A 12,734-nucleotide genomic window follows, 5' to 3' on the forward strand; every position below is an offset into this window, starting at 1 on the left:
TATATGTTGCTGTGTGGCATAGTTCCCTCAGTTTAGTGGTGAAAGTCACAAACCTTTTATTATGCATGGGTTTTGAGCATCGGGAATTTGAATAAGGCATAGAAGGGATACCTTGTCTTTGCAACACAATATCTGGGACCTCAGCTGGGAATATTCAAATGATTGAGGGTGCCTAGAGTAGGTGGGATTGAAACACCTGAAGCTGGAGGAGCCATTTCAAGATGGCCACTTCATGTAAGTGAGGCCATCTTGTAGCTTACATGAAGCGGCCATCTTGAAATGGCTCCTCCAGCTTCAAGTGTTTCAATCCCACCTATTCCATGCCTGATTCCTTGGTGAGGATGGCTGACAGAACGGGCTCAGCTGGGACTGTCAGCCCCAGTGCCTACATGTGGTACTCCAGCATGGCGGTCTCAGAGTAGTCACATTTCCTACACAGTGGTTCATGTCCCAGTGAACAAGATGGGTAGAAGCTGCGTGGCCTTTTATGACCCAGCCTTGAAAGACATGCAGTGACACTTCTACTATATTCTATTAGTTAAAGCAATCATAAGTCTGTCCAGAGCAGAAGGACCTTAGACCCTATGTCTTAATAGGAGGAGTGTGAAATAATTTGTGACTATAATTTTTTAAAAGTTATTTATTTGTTTATTATTTTTAAACAACTTTATTGAGATATAATTTATATACTATAAAATTTACCTATTCAAGTGAATAATACAATTCAGTTATTATTGGTAAATTTACAGAGTTGTACTATCATGATAATCCAATTTTAGAACATTTTCATCATTCCCAAAAGATCCATTCTAGTTCCTACCCACACTCCCAGGCAACCACTAATCTACTCTCTATCTGTGTATTTGCCTATTTGGGACGTTTCATATAAATGGAATCATACAATGTGTTGCCTTTTGTGTCAGGCTTCTTTTACTCAGCATAATGTTTTTGCAGTTCATCAGTGCTGTAGCATGTATCAATACTTTGCTTCTTTTTATTGATAAATAATATTCCATTGTATGGATATAATGCATTTTGATTTTTGACTGTGTTTTAAAAGTACCACAGTATCTGACTTTTCCCAACTTAATTTCTATAATTGCATTGTTTTAGAGGGTAGTTATGTATTTCTTTCTCTTTCTAATTTTTTGTGAGGGAACTCATAATATCATAGTAAATATTAAATATCAAGACTATTAACAATAAGACCAGTGATTTCCATGTAAATGGATTTTGTAATTAAGATGAGTATGTTTGGGGTATGTCAGGGGTATTAATGGCAAGATTTTTGTTATTTATAGAAATGTATTTTTAGATGTTTGTAATTGGAAGAATTATTTATAGCTAGTTTCAAAGACAATTATCTGACTAACAATAGGTTAGCTTTGGTGACCTGTAAAGTGAGACACTAAACATACCTTTTTATGTGTACTGACTTACAGTCCTGGGAAATTTCTGATGGCCTTAGGAGTCACCTGTGAAACATCACAGAGGCAGAGTAGAGAACATTTTTAGTAGACAGAGAAACATTAATATGCATTAGAAGGGAGCATATTGTGACTTACACTTTGCCTCATTTAATCCTTACAACAGCATTATGAAGAGGAATCCACAATTCCCTACTGGACGAGAGTAATCAAGTCCCTCATCTGTCAGGATTTGGAGCCATGTGCATCTGGCTTCAAAGTCCAGGCTTTTTCTACTTCTTAGCCTGCTACCTCATGTAATAAAATAGAAGTGAAAGAATAGAAAATATTTTCTTTTTTTTTTTCTTTTCAAACTTTATGCTTTCCTCCAACATGTCATATGTGCAAATCATTTACCTACTCACTGTTCCTTTTGATCTTTTCATTAACGTCCATACACTCAGGCTTAGAAAACTGCAGGTGGATTGGTAATAGAGAACAGAGGGCTGAATGTAACAATGAGTCTGAAAGTAGTAAGTGGACACAGAAGCAAACTTCTGGTACCCCTCCTTTCCTATTCCCAGAATCCTCTTATGAAAAACTGGGCTATGCTAAAAGTGGTCCACAAATAGAGGACTCCCCCAGCAGGTTCCCATTCAAGCTTTCACTGGGAGCCAGAATTCTGTCTTTCCCTTTCATATTTCACAAAGAAGTCTGTTACCAGTGACAAGAGATGCATTCAGGGCATGATGTGTAGCTAAAACTTTGGATCATTTTCTTGCTCATGAATTTGAAATACTCTTTGCTGAGAAAACTTTGAGGTTGAGAGTGAGATTTAGAACTCGAGATGGAGAGGAAGGAAGATGAGCATGGGAGGAATCAGAGGAGCATTTGCTTGACCTGCATTGTTTGGATTTGTATGAGGAGAATGTATTTATATATTAATTATGAAATAAAAAGATAAATATTAAAAATGCCATGGTAAATTTATCATACAAAAATCAAGAATAACTAAGTACAGTGAGAGGAACTGGTATAACTAGAAAAGTGCCTCAAAAGAGCAAAAACTTCTCAATCTAAATGTGCTAAAGTCATGGCTGATATTTATAGGCAGAAGTTGGTCTTTACTCACCTTTTTATTTTATTTTTTCGTATTGTACAATTGTTATATGTGTAATACTATATTTTCCTAAAGAAGAAAAAGCCATATATAACAGACATCTAAGTTTCGATTCTTAAAGTAAAACTCTGATGAAGAAAGAACTTTAAAAATAATCCAACCCTGCATTTTATAGATGAAGAAATGGTCAGAGGAAAATAAGAGGCTTACAGAAAGTCAGACACCAATTGCTAGCAGAGTTTGATTTAGAATGTGAATCTCTTGATTCATAATCTAGTGCTTTTGTTTGAAGATTTTGTAGAATTCATGATACAACATCTTAAAAGCAAATAGTTCTGGAAAGTTTCTAGCAGAAATCTGAAGTTATCTGTAAAGCTGAGCAGAACTGGAGTCTTCTGATTTCTAAATTATACCTAAGTTACCGAATACTTGGCCTTTATTCAAAGAGCGTATATCTAATAAGACTTTCTTAAACAGTCAACTAAACATAGAACTTGAAAATAATGAACATGGTGTTTGATTGTCATTTAAAATATTCCTGCTTTAACATTTTAACTTGTTTTGTGGTAGCAGTAATTTAAGGAATTGGCATGCTTTAAGATCATCAAGTAATCAGAGCTTCTAGAAGATCCCATTTAAAAATATTATCTCAATGTCATCCCAAATCATTAATTATTAATAATCATTAATACATCATTAATCTAGATGTGGCACAACTTTGATTTTACATGGGTCCTGACTTTTAGCTTAGTGTCTCTGGTCACTGTCATCTGGACCTAAGCAACTCCAGCTTTCTTCTTCCTCTGTCATTTTCTGCTTAGATTTTATAACTTCCTTTCCTCAGTTGAATAGTGGGATAGTGTTTGACATAAAGCTATGTTAACACAAAATCTCTAAAAAAACACATTTTGTATCCTTGGAGCTAGCTTCATTTGCTCTCTCTGCAAGTGTTTTGGGAAACAACTCCCAGAGTTCAGAAATTATGCCTATCTCACTTGATGGACAGAGCGGGTTTACATAAATATCTCATAGACCCTTTGTTATCTTGCCGTGGTGACTATGACAGGTGTGTGTGGAAATTTGTTTCAGATATTAAGACAGACAAAATAAAAATGGTCTATATAATAAACCTAAATGCGTAAATGGAAGAGAGTTAAGGAGTGTGACTACTGATTGTGCATTAGTAATTTTTAATTGCATGTGACTAGTAGAGAGAAGTTGGCTAGAGGTTCTGAGGAAGAGAGTGGTATGGGGTGAGTGAATGGTAAAATAATTTAAACGGGACATTTAAACAACACTGACCAGTGGGAAGTGTTTTACCAGTAACCTGGAACATTGTTATTTTTTGCTTTCAGATGCGAATTGGACTTCATTCTGGATCAGTTTTTGCTGGAGTTGTTGGAGTTAAAATGCCCCGTTACTGTCTTTTTGGAAATAATGTCACTCTGGCTAACAAATTTGAGTCCTGCAGTGTACCACGGAAAATCAATGTCAGTCCAACAACTTACAGGTATTAATTGGATTAAGCACCTGAAATATATTTTTTAATTTATTTATATACAATTGTGATTTTTTTCCCCCACTAATTTGATTCATTCTCCATAACTATTTTCTTGCTTAGGTAACTTTAAAGGAAAAAGAAAGGCAATAACTTTTATCATCCTCAATTTAACATTTTAAAAAACTATTCAGCCTCATAAGCATGACTTTCCCAAGATATAAATAGCCTGAAAAGGTTTATTTCTTACAGTTTTGGAGGCTGGGAAGTTCAAGGTCTCGGGGGCACATCTGGTGAGGGCCTTCTTCTTGGTGCGAGTTCTTTGCAGAGTCCCAAGGCAGTGCAGGGAATCAATAGTAAGGGGGCAACAGCACATGTTAATGTGCTCACTCGCTCTCCTAATAAGAACCCCAGAGCCCCTCCTATGATAACCCACTCATCCATTGAGTTACTGATCCATTACCATATGAATGGGTCAATCCATTCGTGAGGGCATAGCCTTCAAGATCTAATCAGGTCCCCCCCTCCACACTGTCACATTGGGGATCAAGCTTCCACATGAGCTTTAGAGGAGACCAGCATTCAGACCATAGCACCCTTCTCAGAGGTAACTCTTTTATAGCATATTCTCTCTCCTTAAAGCTCCAGTGCCTTTCCTTTCCAGCCTAGACTCTCAGTTGATAAACTTGCTTCATATTTACAACAAGAATAGAACAGTCAGATAAGAACTATACTATCTTCATGCTGTAAATTCCATGTCATAGCTACGCCAGTCCCTGTGTCTTTGGCCTTTGTTCCTGTTGCAGTGGGCCAGCTGCCTCACCCCTGTTTGAATACAGTTTTGCTGAGTGCTATTTCCTCTTACCTTCTCAAGAAGTTCTCCTCCTTAAAGTAACAGCTTTCTGTCCGGGATCAATTTCTCTTTGATTAAATGATGATTCCCAACAGAACAGAAGCCTATCTTACTATTAAAGTTCCTGAAAAAATAAAAACTCTTATAACCAAGTCCATCTCCTACTACCACCTTACATTTCTGCTCCTTTTTACAGCAAAACTCAAAGGAGTCATCTGTGCTCACTATCATATTTTTTTTCACCTCTTACTCTCTCTTCAACTCATTCCAATCCGTGTTTGTCCCTTTTGCTCAACTGAGATGGTTCTTATCGGGGTCAACAGCGTACCTTGCTAGAATCGTGGTCATTTCTCTCTCCTTATCTCAACATCCTCAACATCCAGTAACAACTGAAGAGGCTGAACACTCTGTCCTTTAAATGCTTCTTTTTTTTAGGTTTTTTTAACGCCAAGCTCACCTGCTTTTCTCATTTCCCCATGGTTACACCTTCTCGGTGGCTTTTGTTGGTACACCTTTCCTACCAAACCTTTTAATGTTGTACTGCCCAGAACTCTGTCCTTATTCTCTGAGTCTAAGCTTTAAGACGGTAATCTTTTTTTTTTTTTTTTTTTTTTTAAACTCTAGCCCATCTTATAATTCTCCATGGAGCTACAGACTCATATCTCCTATTCTGTATTTCCACGTGGGTGACCGACTGACATATTAAAACTAACTTGTTCTGATAAGAACGAGTGACTTCCCACACTCCCACACACTCCACCCTAACAAAATCCACTTCCTGGCCAGCCAAGCTTCACTAATCACCTTAAAATGGTGCCACCATCTGCTTAGTCACTCTGACCATAGACCTTGCTGTGACCATTCCTTCCTCCCCCTCACAGCCCCCCCACCCCCACATTACTCCCAAATGCGGCTTTCCTCACCTGCTTCAGTGCTGCACCCCAAGCCAGGCTGCAGTTCTCTCTCCCACCTGAACTGACCCAGTTTCATTCTCTCTCCTCTCCCTGTTCTCTCTAGTGTTTGCCTTCTCCTCACAGTTCCTTATCCACACAGTGCCCAGATTATACTTGCATTCCTAAAGTACAAATCAGATCTTGTCATTCCTGCATTAAAGACCTTCTACTGACAATCAGAATAAAATTGAAACTTTTTACCACAGACCAAAGTGTCCTGTTTGGTTAGTGTCCTGCCAGCCTCTGCCACCTCATTTTTTTCCATTTTCTCCTTTATTTTCTGATCTCCTGCCACCCTGGCTTTGTTTCTGTTCATCAGACTTGCTAAGCTGATTTCCTGAATCGATGATACTTTCTGTTCCTTCTGCTTTACATTTTTCTGCTGGATCATCCCATCTGCCTCATTGTCACAATTAAACCTTGCGTTAAATATGACCTCTTCAAAGTGACATTCCTTAACTCTCATAGCTAGAGCAGCAACCTTCCCCACTATACCCTCACATTTTCCTGTATCTGAAATTGTCTTATGTATTTATTTATGCATTTACTGCCTGCCTCTCTTTGTAGAATGTATACATTCTAAATCCCCAGCTTTTAGATCAGGACCTGAAACACAGAAGAAAACAATGAGTATTTATATTGGTTGACTGTTGACTATTTGATATGAAAATAATTCAGTAGAATGTGAGAATTGAAAAATCCCTGGGGATCATTGTAACAGTAATTGACCTGTAGTTGGACCAGGTGTAATAGGTATGGATGAGGAATCAATGTGCTGAGAGGGTATGATCTGCTCTCTTTGTAGGCATTAAGAGGAATCATCCTATTAATAATGTAAGTCAGTAGCTAGTCCTTTCACTGATACCTATGCTGCTTTCTCAGTGTTCAGTGATATATACTGTACATGTGCATATTGGGGAGTCCTGGTGTGCATATCTACTTGTAAAATGAAATCTTTACATATGAAAACTATATTTTCTGTTTCTTCTATTTTGATTGCTTTTAAGCAGTATAAAACCAAACTCTATAAAAAATCTTTTGTTCCTTATCTTAAAGTCTGGTGGCCTTGAGTCATATGAGGAGACATTGATCTTAACTATTGATTTTACTACTAATATATAATTGATCTCACATGTTCCAACAGAGGATCACGACATGTTGATACACATTTCCAACAAGAGCACAAGGCTCATGACTTAAAGTTTTAGGTTTATTCTATTGACAATGTTCCCAAAAATGTAGATACAGGTTTTTTATGTGTTTATATGAATATATGAATAATGAAAATTTAATTTAATTTGTAATGAACTTCAATGCATTTGCTAAAGTCATTTCCACTTTTTACAGACAAATCTCCTATAGTTTTTTTAATCATTTTTTACTGATTTGAATAATAATTTATTTTCCTTTTATTCTTACATAGAAAATATTTATGTCTTGTCTAAAGGGCAAACAATGGTTAATATGCTTTATTTAGGAAAGAAATAAATACTTAATGTGAAATGCTTTTAACAGCATTTTAGAATCTCTTCTTTTAGAGGTACTTCATTTTCCCCCCATATGATAGGAAAACTTGAAAGGGTATAGATAATTTAAATTTTAATCAGATGTCAATGCTTCATGAAATTTAATTAATAATAGTGACATAATTTGAGTTTTACTCAAAATTCAGGACAAGTAGTAGATTCTACTAGAAGGCATACATATATAAAAGGTAATAATTTCTTGGAAGAGCTTTATTGGTAGTACACTGAATTTTGGAATGACTTTTCTCAAATAATAAAATAATCTGTTTAGTACAGAATGAAGCTTTTTTGATATATATATATGAAACATGTAAATTTAGGACAGAAAATACATACCCATTTTTTAAAAATCCTTATTTTCAAATTTTCCCTTCCAAATTCTAATCTGTGATTCAGACTGTAGCTATGTGATGACAGTTATAAATTCCTTTCTTTTAAGCATCAGAAGGAATTTTATTTTTATGTTAGGAGACAATATCCTCCTGTATTTTTGTTTGCTTTTATTGAAGTGAAGAAAACTAATAGAGACTACATAAGATATTGTAAGTTTCAGGTCAGTAGGTGAATGATAGAGGTTTTTGGGGTGATTCAGGGATCATCTAAGACAAAAGTGTCAGGTGGGTGGTACAAGAGGATGCTGTCCGGTGTGGGGTGGGTAAAGAGACCCAGTTATTCTTCTTTGCAGGAAAGTTCTGAGAACATAGTGATAGAGAAGCAGGACTTGGATTTTATAAGGCGAAGGAACAACTTGAATAAAGAAATATAGGAGGGATAACAGAAAGTAGGAGAGTTGCTGCGATAACTTGGGGAAAACAGTATCAAATCAAGAGGGAGTAGAGAAGAACTTGCACCATGTGAGGACGTCTGGACTATTGCTGTTTTTCTTGGGTGTTGATGCCATCAAGTTTTTATCTCAGTATTTTAGTCCATTTTGTGTTGCTATAACAGAAATACCTGAGACTGGGTAATTTATAAAGAACAGAGGTCTATTTGGCTTACGATTCTGGGACAGCTGCATCTGGCACGGGCCTCAGGCTGCTTCTACTCATGGTGGAAAGTGGCAGCAGCCGGTGGGTACAAGCAGATCACATGGTGACAGGAAGCAAGAGAGAGAGAGGAGGTGCCAGGGTCTTTTTAAACAACCTGCTCTCGTGGGAACTAATAGAGCGAGAACTCACTCATTACTCCCCCCTCCCCCAGGGAGAGCATTAATCCATTCATGAGGGATCCGCCCCCATGACTCAATCAGTTTCCAACACTGCCACATTGGGGATCAAATTTCCACATGAGTTTTGGAGGGGACAACACATCCAAACTCCATCACTCAGTGATTTTATTTTTCCAAACTTTTTCTGATCTCATTTTAAGGAACACTAAATGAAAATTTCTAACTCTGTGACACTGTAATTGTATGTGTAAGTATCTTTAAAAAGCATAGGATTTATATTCAGAAGTCATGCCTTAGACTCCCAAACACAATTACCAAATGTGTGACATTGAGCGAGGCACTTAACAAATTAAAATGATGTAAAGTCACTTGTAAATGCTGAATATTTTATATAAACTTAAATATAAGATTATGATTGTAATTACCATGTTTAGTAGGAAATGTTGGGTTGATGTGGATATAAAAAAATATTTTTCAGTCATCTATACAGTTTTATACATTTTTATTTATTAAACACTTTTATATTTAATTTTTAAACATACAAAAACATACTTTCAAGCATAGAGAAAAAAATCAAAGAAAATAATACACCATCCATGTCACCAAAACTAATATTTAACAAGTATCAACATTTTATTGTATCTGTTTCAGATCCCTGTTTTATAAAATAAATAAAATATAGAATAAATAAATATAAATATAATTTAGTAAAATATACAACAAAAATAACTATAAATTAAAAATATAAATATAAAATATACAGTAAAAATATAAGAAAAATAATATACTACATGCCGCTGGTCCTGTTCCCTGACATAATGGATTTTATACCCCTAATAGTTTGTAGGAGCAGGTGAGAACATATGCTCCCTGCAGACAGGCAAGTTCCCAAATAGAAAGGCAAGAAAACACTGAGTACAGCATGTTGAACGACTTCTCCCAAAAACACCAAAGAAGATATGTCACTTCTGTTTACCAGGAAGGAAAATGGGCAGAGGGATGCTGGGAGTGTAGCTCTCATTTAGATCTCTCAAGATAGAAAAATAAAGCCAGAGGAAAAAAAGTTGCCAGTCAATATGTTCATATCCTTTTATTACTTGTCTTGAATCTACCCAATATTATGTTTTTGAGATTTTTTTTTTCTTGGTTAAATGTAGATCTAGTTGATATAAATCTAGTTCATTTATTTTAATTATTTTTAATGCAGTGGTTTGCTGGTAAACTAGTTTTGTGGAATGAAGTAGAGAATCCCTGATTTCTAGCATTTGCAAATTTCTGTGGTGTTAATACATCCACCATGGAAGGTCTCTGGCTACCTTATTCAATGCCATTAATGGTCTGTTTTGTGTTGCTATAACAGAATTACCTAAGACTGGGTAATTTATAAGGAAAAGAGGTTTATTTGGCTTACAATTCTGGGACAGCTGCATCTGGCACGAGCCTCAGGCTGCTTCTGCTCATGGCAGAAAGTGGCAGGTACAAGCAGATCACATGGCAAGACGAAGCAAGAGAGGGAGAGGAGGTGCCAGGGTCTATTTAAACAACCAGCTTTTGCAAGAACTAATAGAGCGAGAACTCACTCATTACTCCCCCCACCTAGGGAGAGCATTAATCCATTCATGAGGGATCCACCCCCATGACTCAGTTTCCAACACTGCCACGTTGGGGATCAAATTTCCACATGAATTCTGGGAGGACAAATCATCCAAACTCCATCAAAGATTACTTCTGCCAAATACTCTGGTTCACAACTCTAGTTCCAACTTCCATAAAGTCCTAGTCTTGCAAACTTCCTGAATATTGACCAGTTGGTTCTCACAAGCCAATATAAGCAAAATCTAGCATGTCAATATATGTGCTTGTGATATGTGTTCTAGTATGAATAAGCCAGAGTCTCATCTTCTACCTGTGGTTAATTAATGTGTATCCAGTTTTTCACGATTGCAGAAAGCGATTCAATAAATATCTTTATACATATGTCTCTAGATAATATAACTATAAATAGCATTCCCAGATCACAGGCTATACCCAGTTTCAGTCTTACTAAGCATCAATTAATTGTCCAAATTGGTTTACCAGTCTACATTCCACCAAGAGTGTATTAAGGTTTCTATTCCCCAAAGCCTGAAACTATCTAACTTACTCATTTTTACCAATATGATAAGTGTTATGTGGTTTCTAATTGATGCTTAATCAATTTTCTTTAATTAACTTATTTAATCTTTACAACTATCCTAACAGATATACAGTATTATTATTCCCATTTTAAAGGCTAGATAACAGACATCTTTGCGGCCCTTAAGACCTAAATCTATCAGACTTTAAAGCTTATATTTCTAAAACTTTGTAATTCTATAACTTTCCATTGTATATTCCCAAATAGTATATCACATAAATAATAGACAGTGAAAACTATTATGAATTTATGACTAAAGCATCATTTTAATTAATTTTGTTATTTTGCTGATTGCATATTTACTGATGCACTGATAAAAATTTGTTAATAGAATACTCATATATTCTACTCAAGGTCTGTCATTCTTGAGACACAGATTACTATTCAGTTGTTTTCTTCAGTACATAGACAAATTTGTCTATTTGGTATTTTGTCACAACACCAAAATCTAGTTCAGCACCATCATTCTATTTCATTTAGACATGATATCACAGACTGGTGAGTAGAAGGCCATGGTCTGGTTGGGAAGATTGGATAAATGATTTTCTGTAGAAGTTTGTTTAGTGCCTACAACTATTCAGCCTTTTTCATCCATGGCCTGAATAGTAGATTAGAGAGAATGCTTATTAAGTTTGTATTTGACAGTAAGCTAGGGAAGCAAATGGGAAGAGAAGCCAATAATTTAATCAGTAAAATTAGAATTTAAGATGAAATTAGCACAATGGGCAAGTAGTAAGTAGCAAATAATAAAATTTAGGATAACAGATATATTTAAGAAGAAAAAATATTGCAAATACCAAATAGTAAGTACAGTGCTAATATGTATAATTAAATCTCATTTGAGTCCTTCTAACCTGGAATTCATAAAATTTCTGTTGAAAAATTCAGAAGTTATTCTCACATTACTTTTATCATTTTACTTTTTCACTACTCTCCTATGATTACTTCTCAGTCATATTTACAAAATTAATGAATTGATAAATGCATAATGTCTTACCTCTTTCAATTTAGGAAACCTTATTCAATACCATTATAATTACGTGTGGGTTTTTTGGCTATTATTAAAACTTTGGATTATTTTGAGGGTTTTTTTCACTACTGTGAGTTGCACTGTTATACAGATTATATCTTTGCAGAAATGTTTTATAACTATTTTTTTCTATTATGAGTAAACACATTAGTTGATAAAATTTTCTTGTTATTGTGAATTGATTCTTCATTGTATTTCTGTGAAGATGTCTGTTAACATCACTAATATCTTTCTGTCACACTGAAAATGACTGGTTTATTAATATTCTCAGTAATATGCATTTAGTTATGTTGTCTTCTTTTCTTGAGTGGACAAACATTTATGTCAGCATTAAATTTTAATATTTTTATTTTAATCTTTTCAGATTACTGAAAGACTGCCCTGGTTTTGTGTTTACCCCTCGATCAAGGGAGGAACTTCCACCTAACTTCCCCAGTGAAATTCCTGGAATCTGTCACTTTCTGGATGCTTATCAACAAGGAACAACCTCAAAACCATGGTTCCAAAAGAAAGATGTTGAAGATAGCAATGCCAACTTTTTAGGCAAAGCATCAGGAATAGATTAGCAAACCGTATACCTGTTTATTGATCTTTGGGGTTAACTCCTTTGAAGATGTGTAGAATCTCTGAAAGCACTTTAGGATTGCAGATGGCTCAATAGCAGTGTTAGGACTTCAGAAGCTAAGCTACAATCTACTCTTTCTCCCATTTAACATGACAAAAATGTACTCACTCACTTCAATACTTCAACTCTTTTATTTAAAAAAAGGAAACCTCAAAACTTGACTTTTTGGGGGATATTTCTGTTATATAACAATCACTTGCTACCTATACTCAAAATTCAGCACATTGTACATTTATCAGATAACTGTAGTCAACTGTACAAAGTGATGGACTCACATGCCATCTCATGCCTTGGTCAATGCCATGGTTATAAAAGTGTATTTGTGATAGTGTTGCCTTAAAAAAGCTTTTTGAATAGAAATTACATTTTTTGATACTGT

The 12,734-nt window shown here is 35.5% G+C and overlaps 1 protein-coding gene across 2 annotated transcripts in view; it reads left to right on the forward strand.

Annotated features, from left to right (window-relative positions):
• Positions 1-12,296, forward strand: part of GUCY1A1 (guanylate cyclase 1 soluble subunit alpha 1) — a 31,118-nt gene extending 18,822 nt beyond the window's left edge. For both annotated transcript variants that reach the window (XM_063108450.1, XM_063108451.1), the window contains exons 7-8: positions 3,882-4,036; positions 12,095-12,296. In XM_063108450.1, the coding sequence (XP_062964520.1) occupies positions 3,882-4,036; positions 12,095-12,296 (357 nt within the window). The remainder of the gene's footprint in view (positions 1-3,881; positions 4,037-12,094) is intronic.
• Positions 12,297-12,734: the final 438 nt, after the last annotated feature.

This window comes from Cynocephalus volans, chromosome 9 (genome assembly GCF_027409185.1).
Source record: "Cynocephalus volans isolate mCynVol1 chromosome 9, mCynVol1.pri, whole genome shotgun sequence".
NCBI lineage: Eukaryota > Metazoa > Chordata > Mammalia > Dermoptera > Cynocephalidae > Cynocephalus > Cynocephalus volans.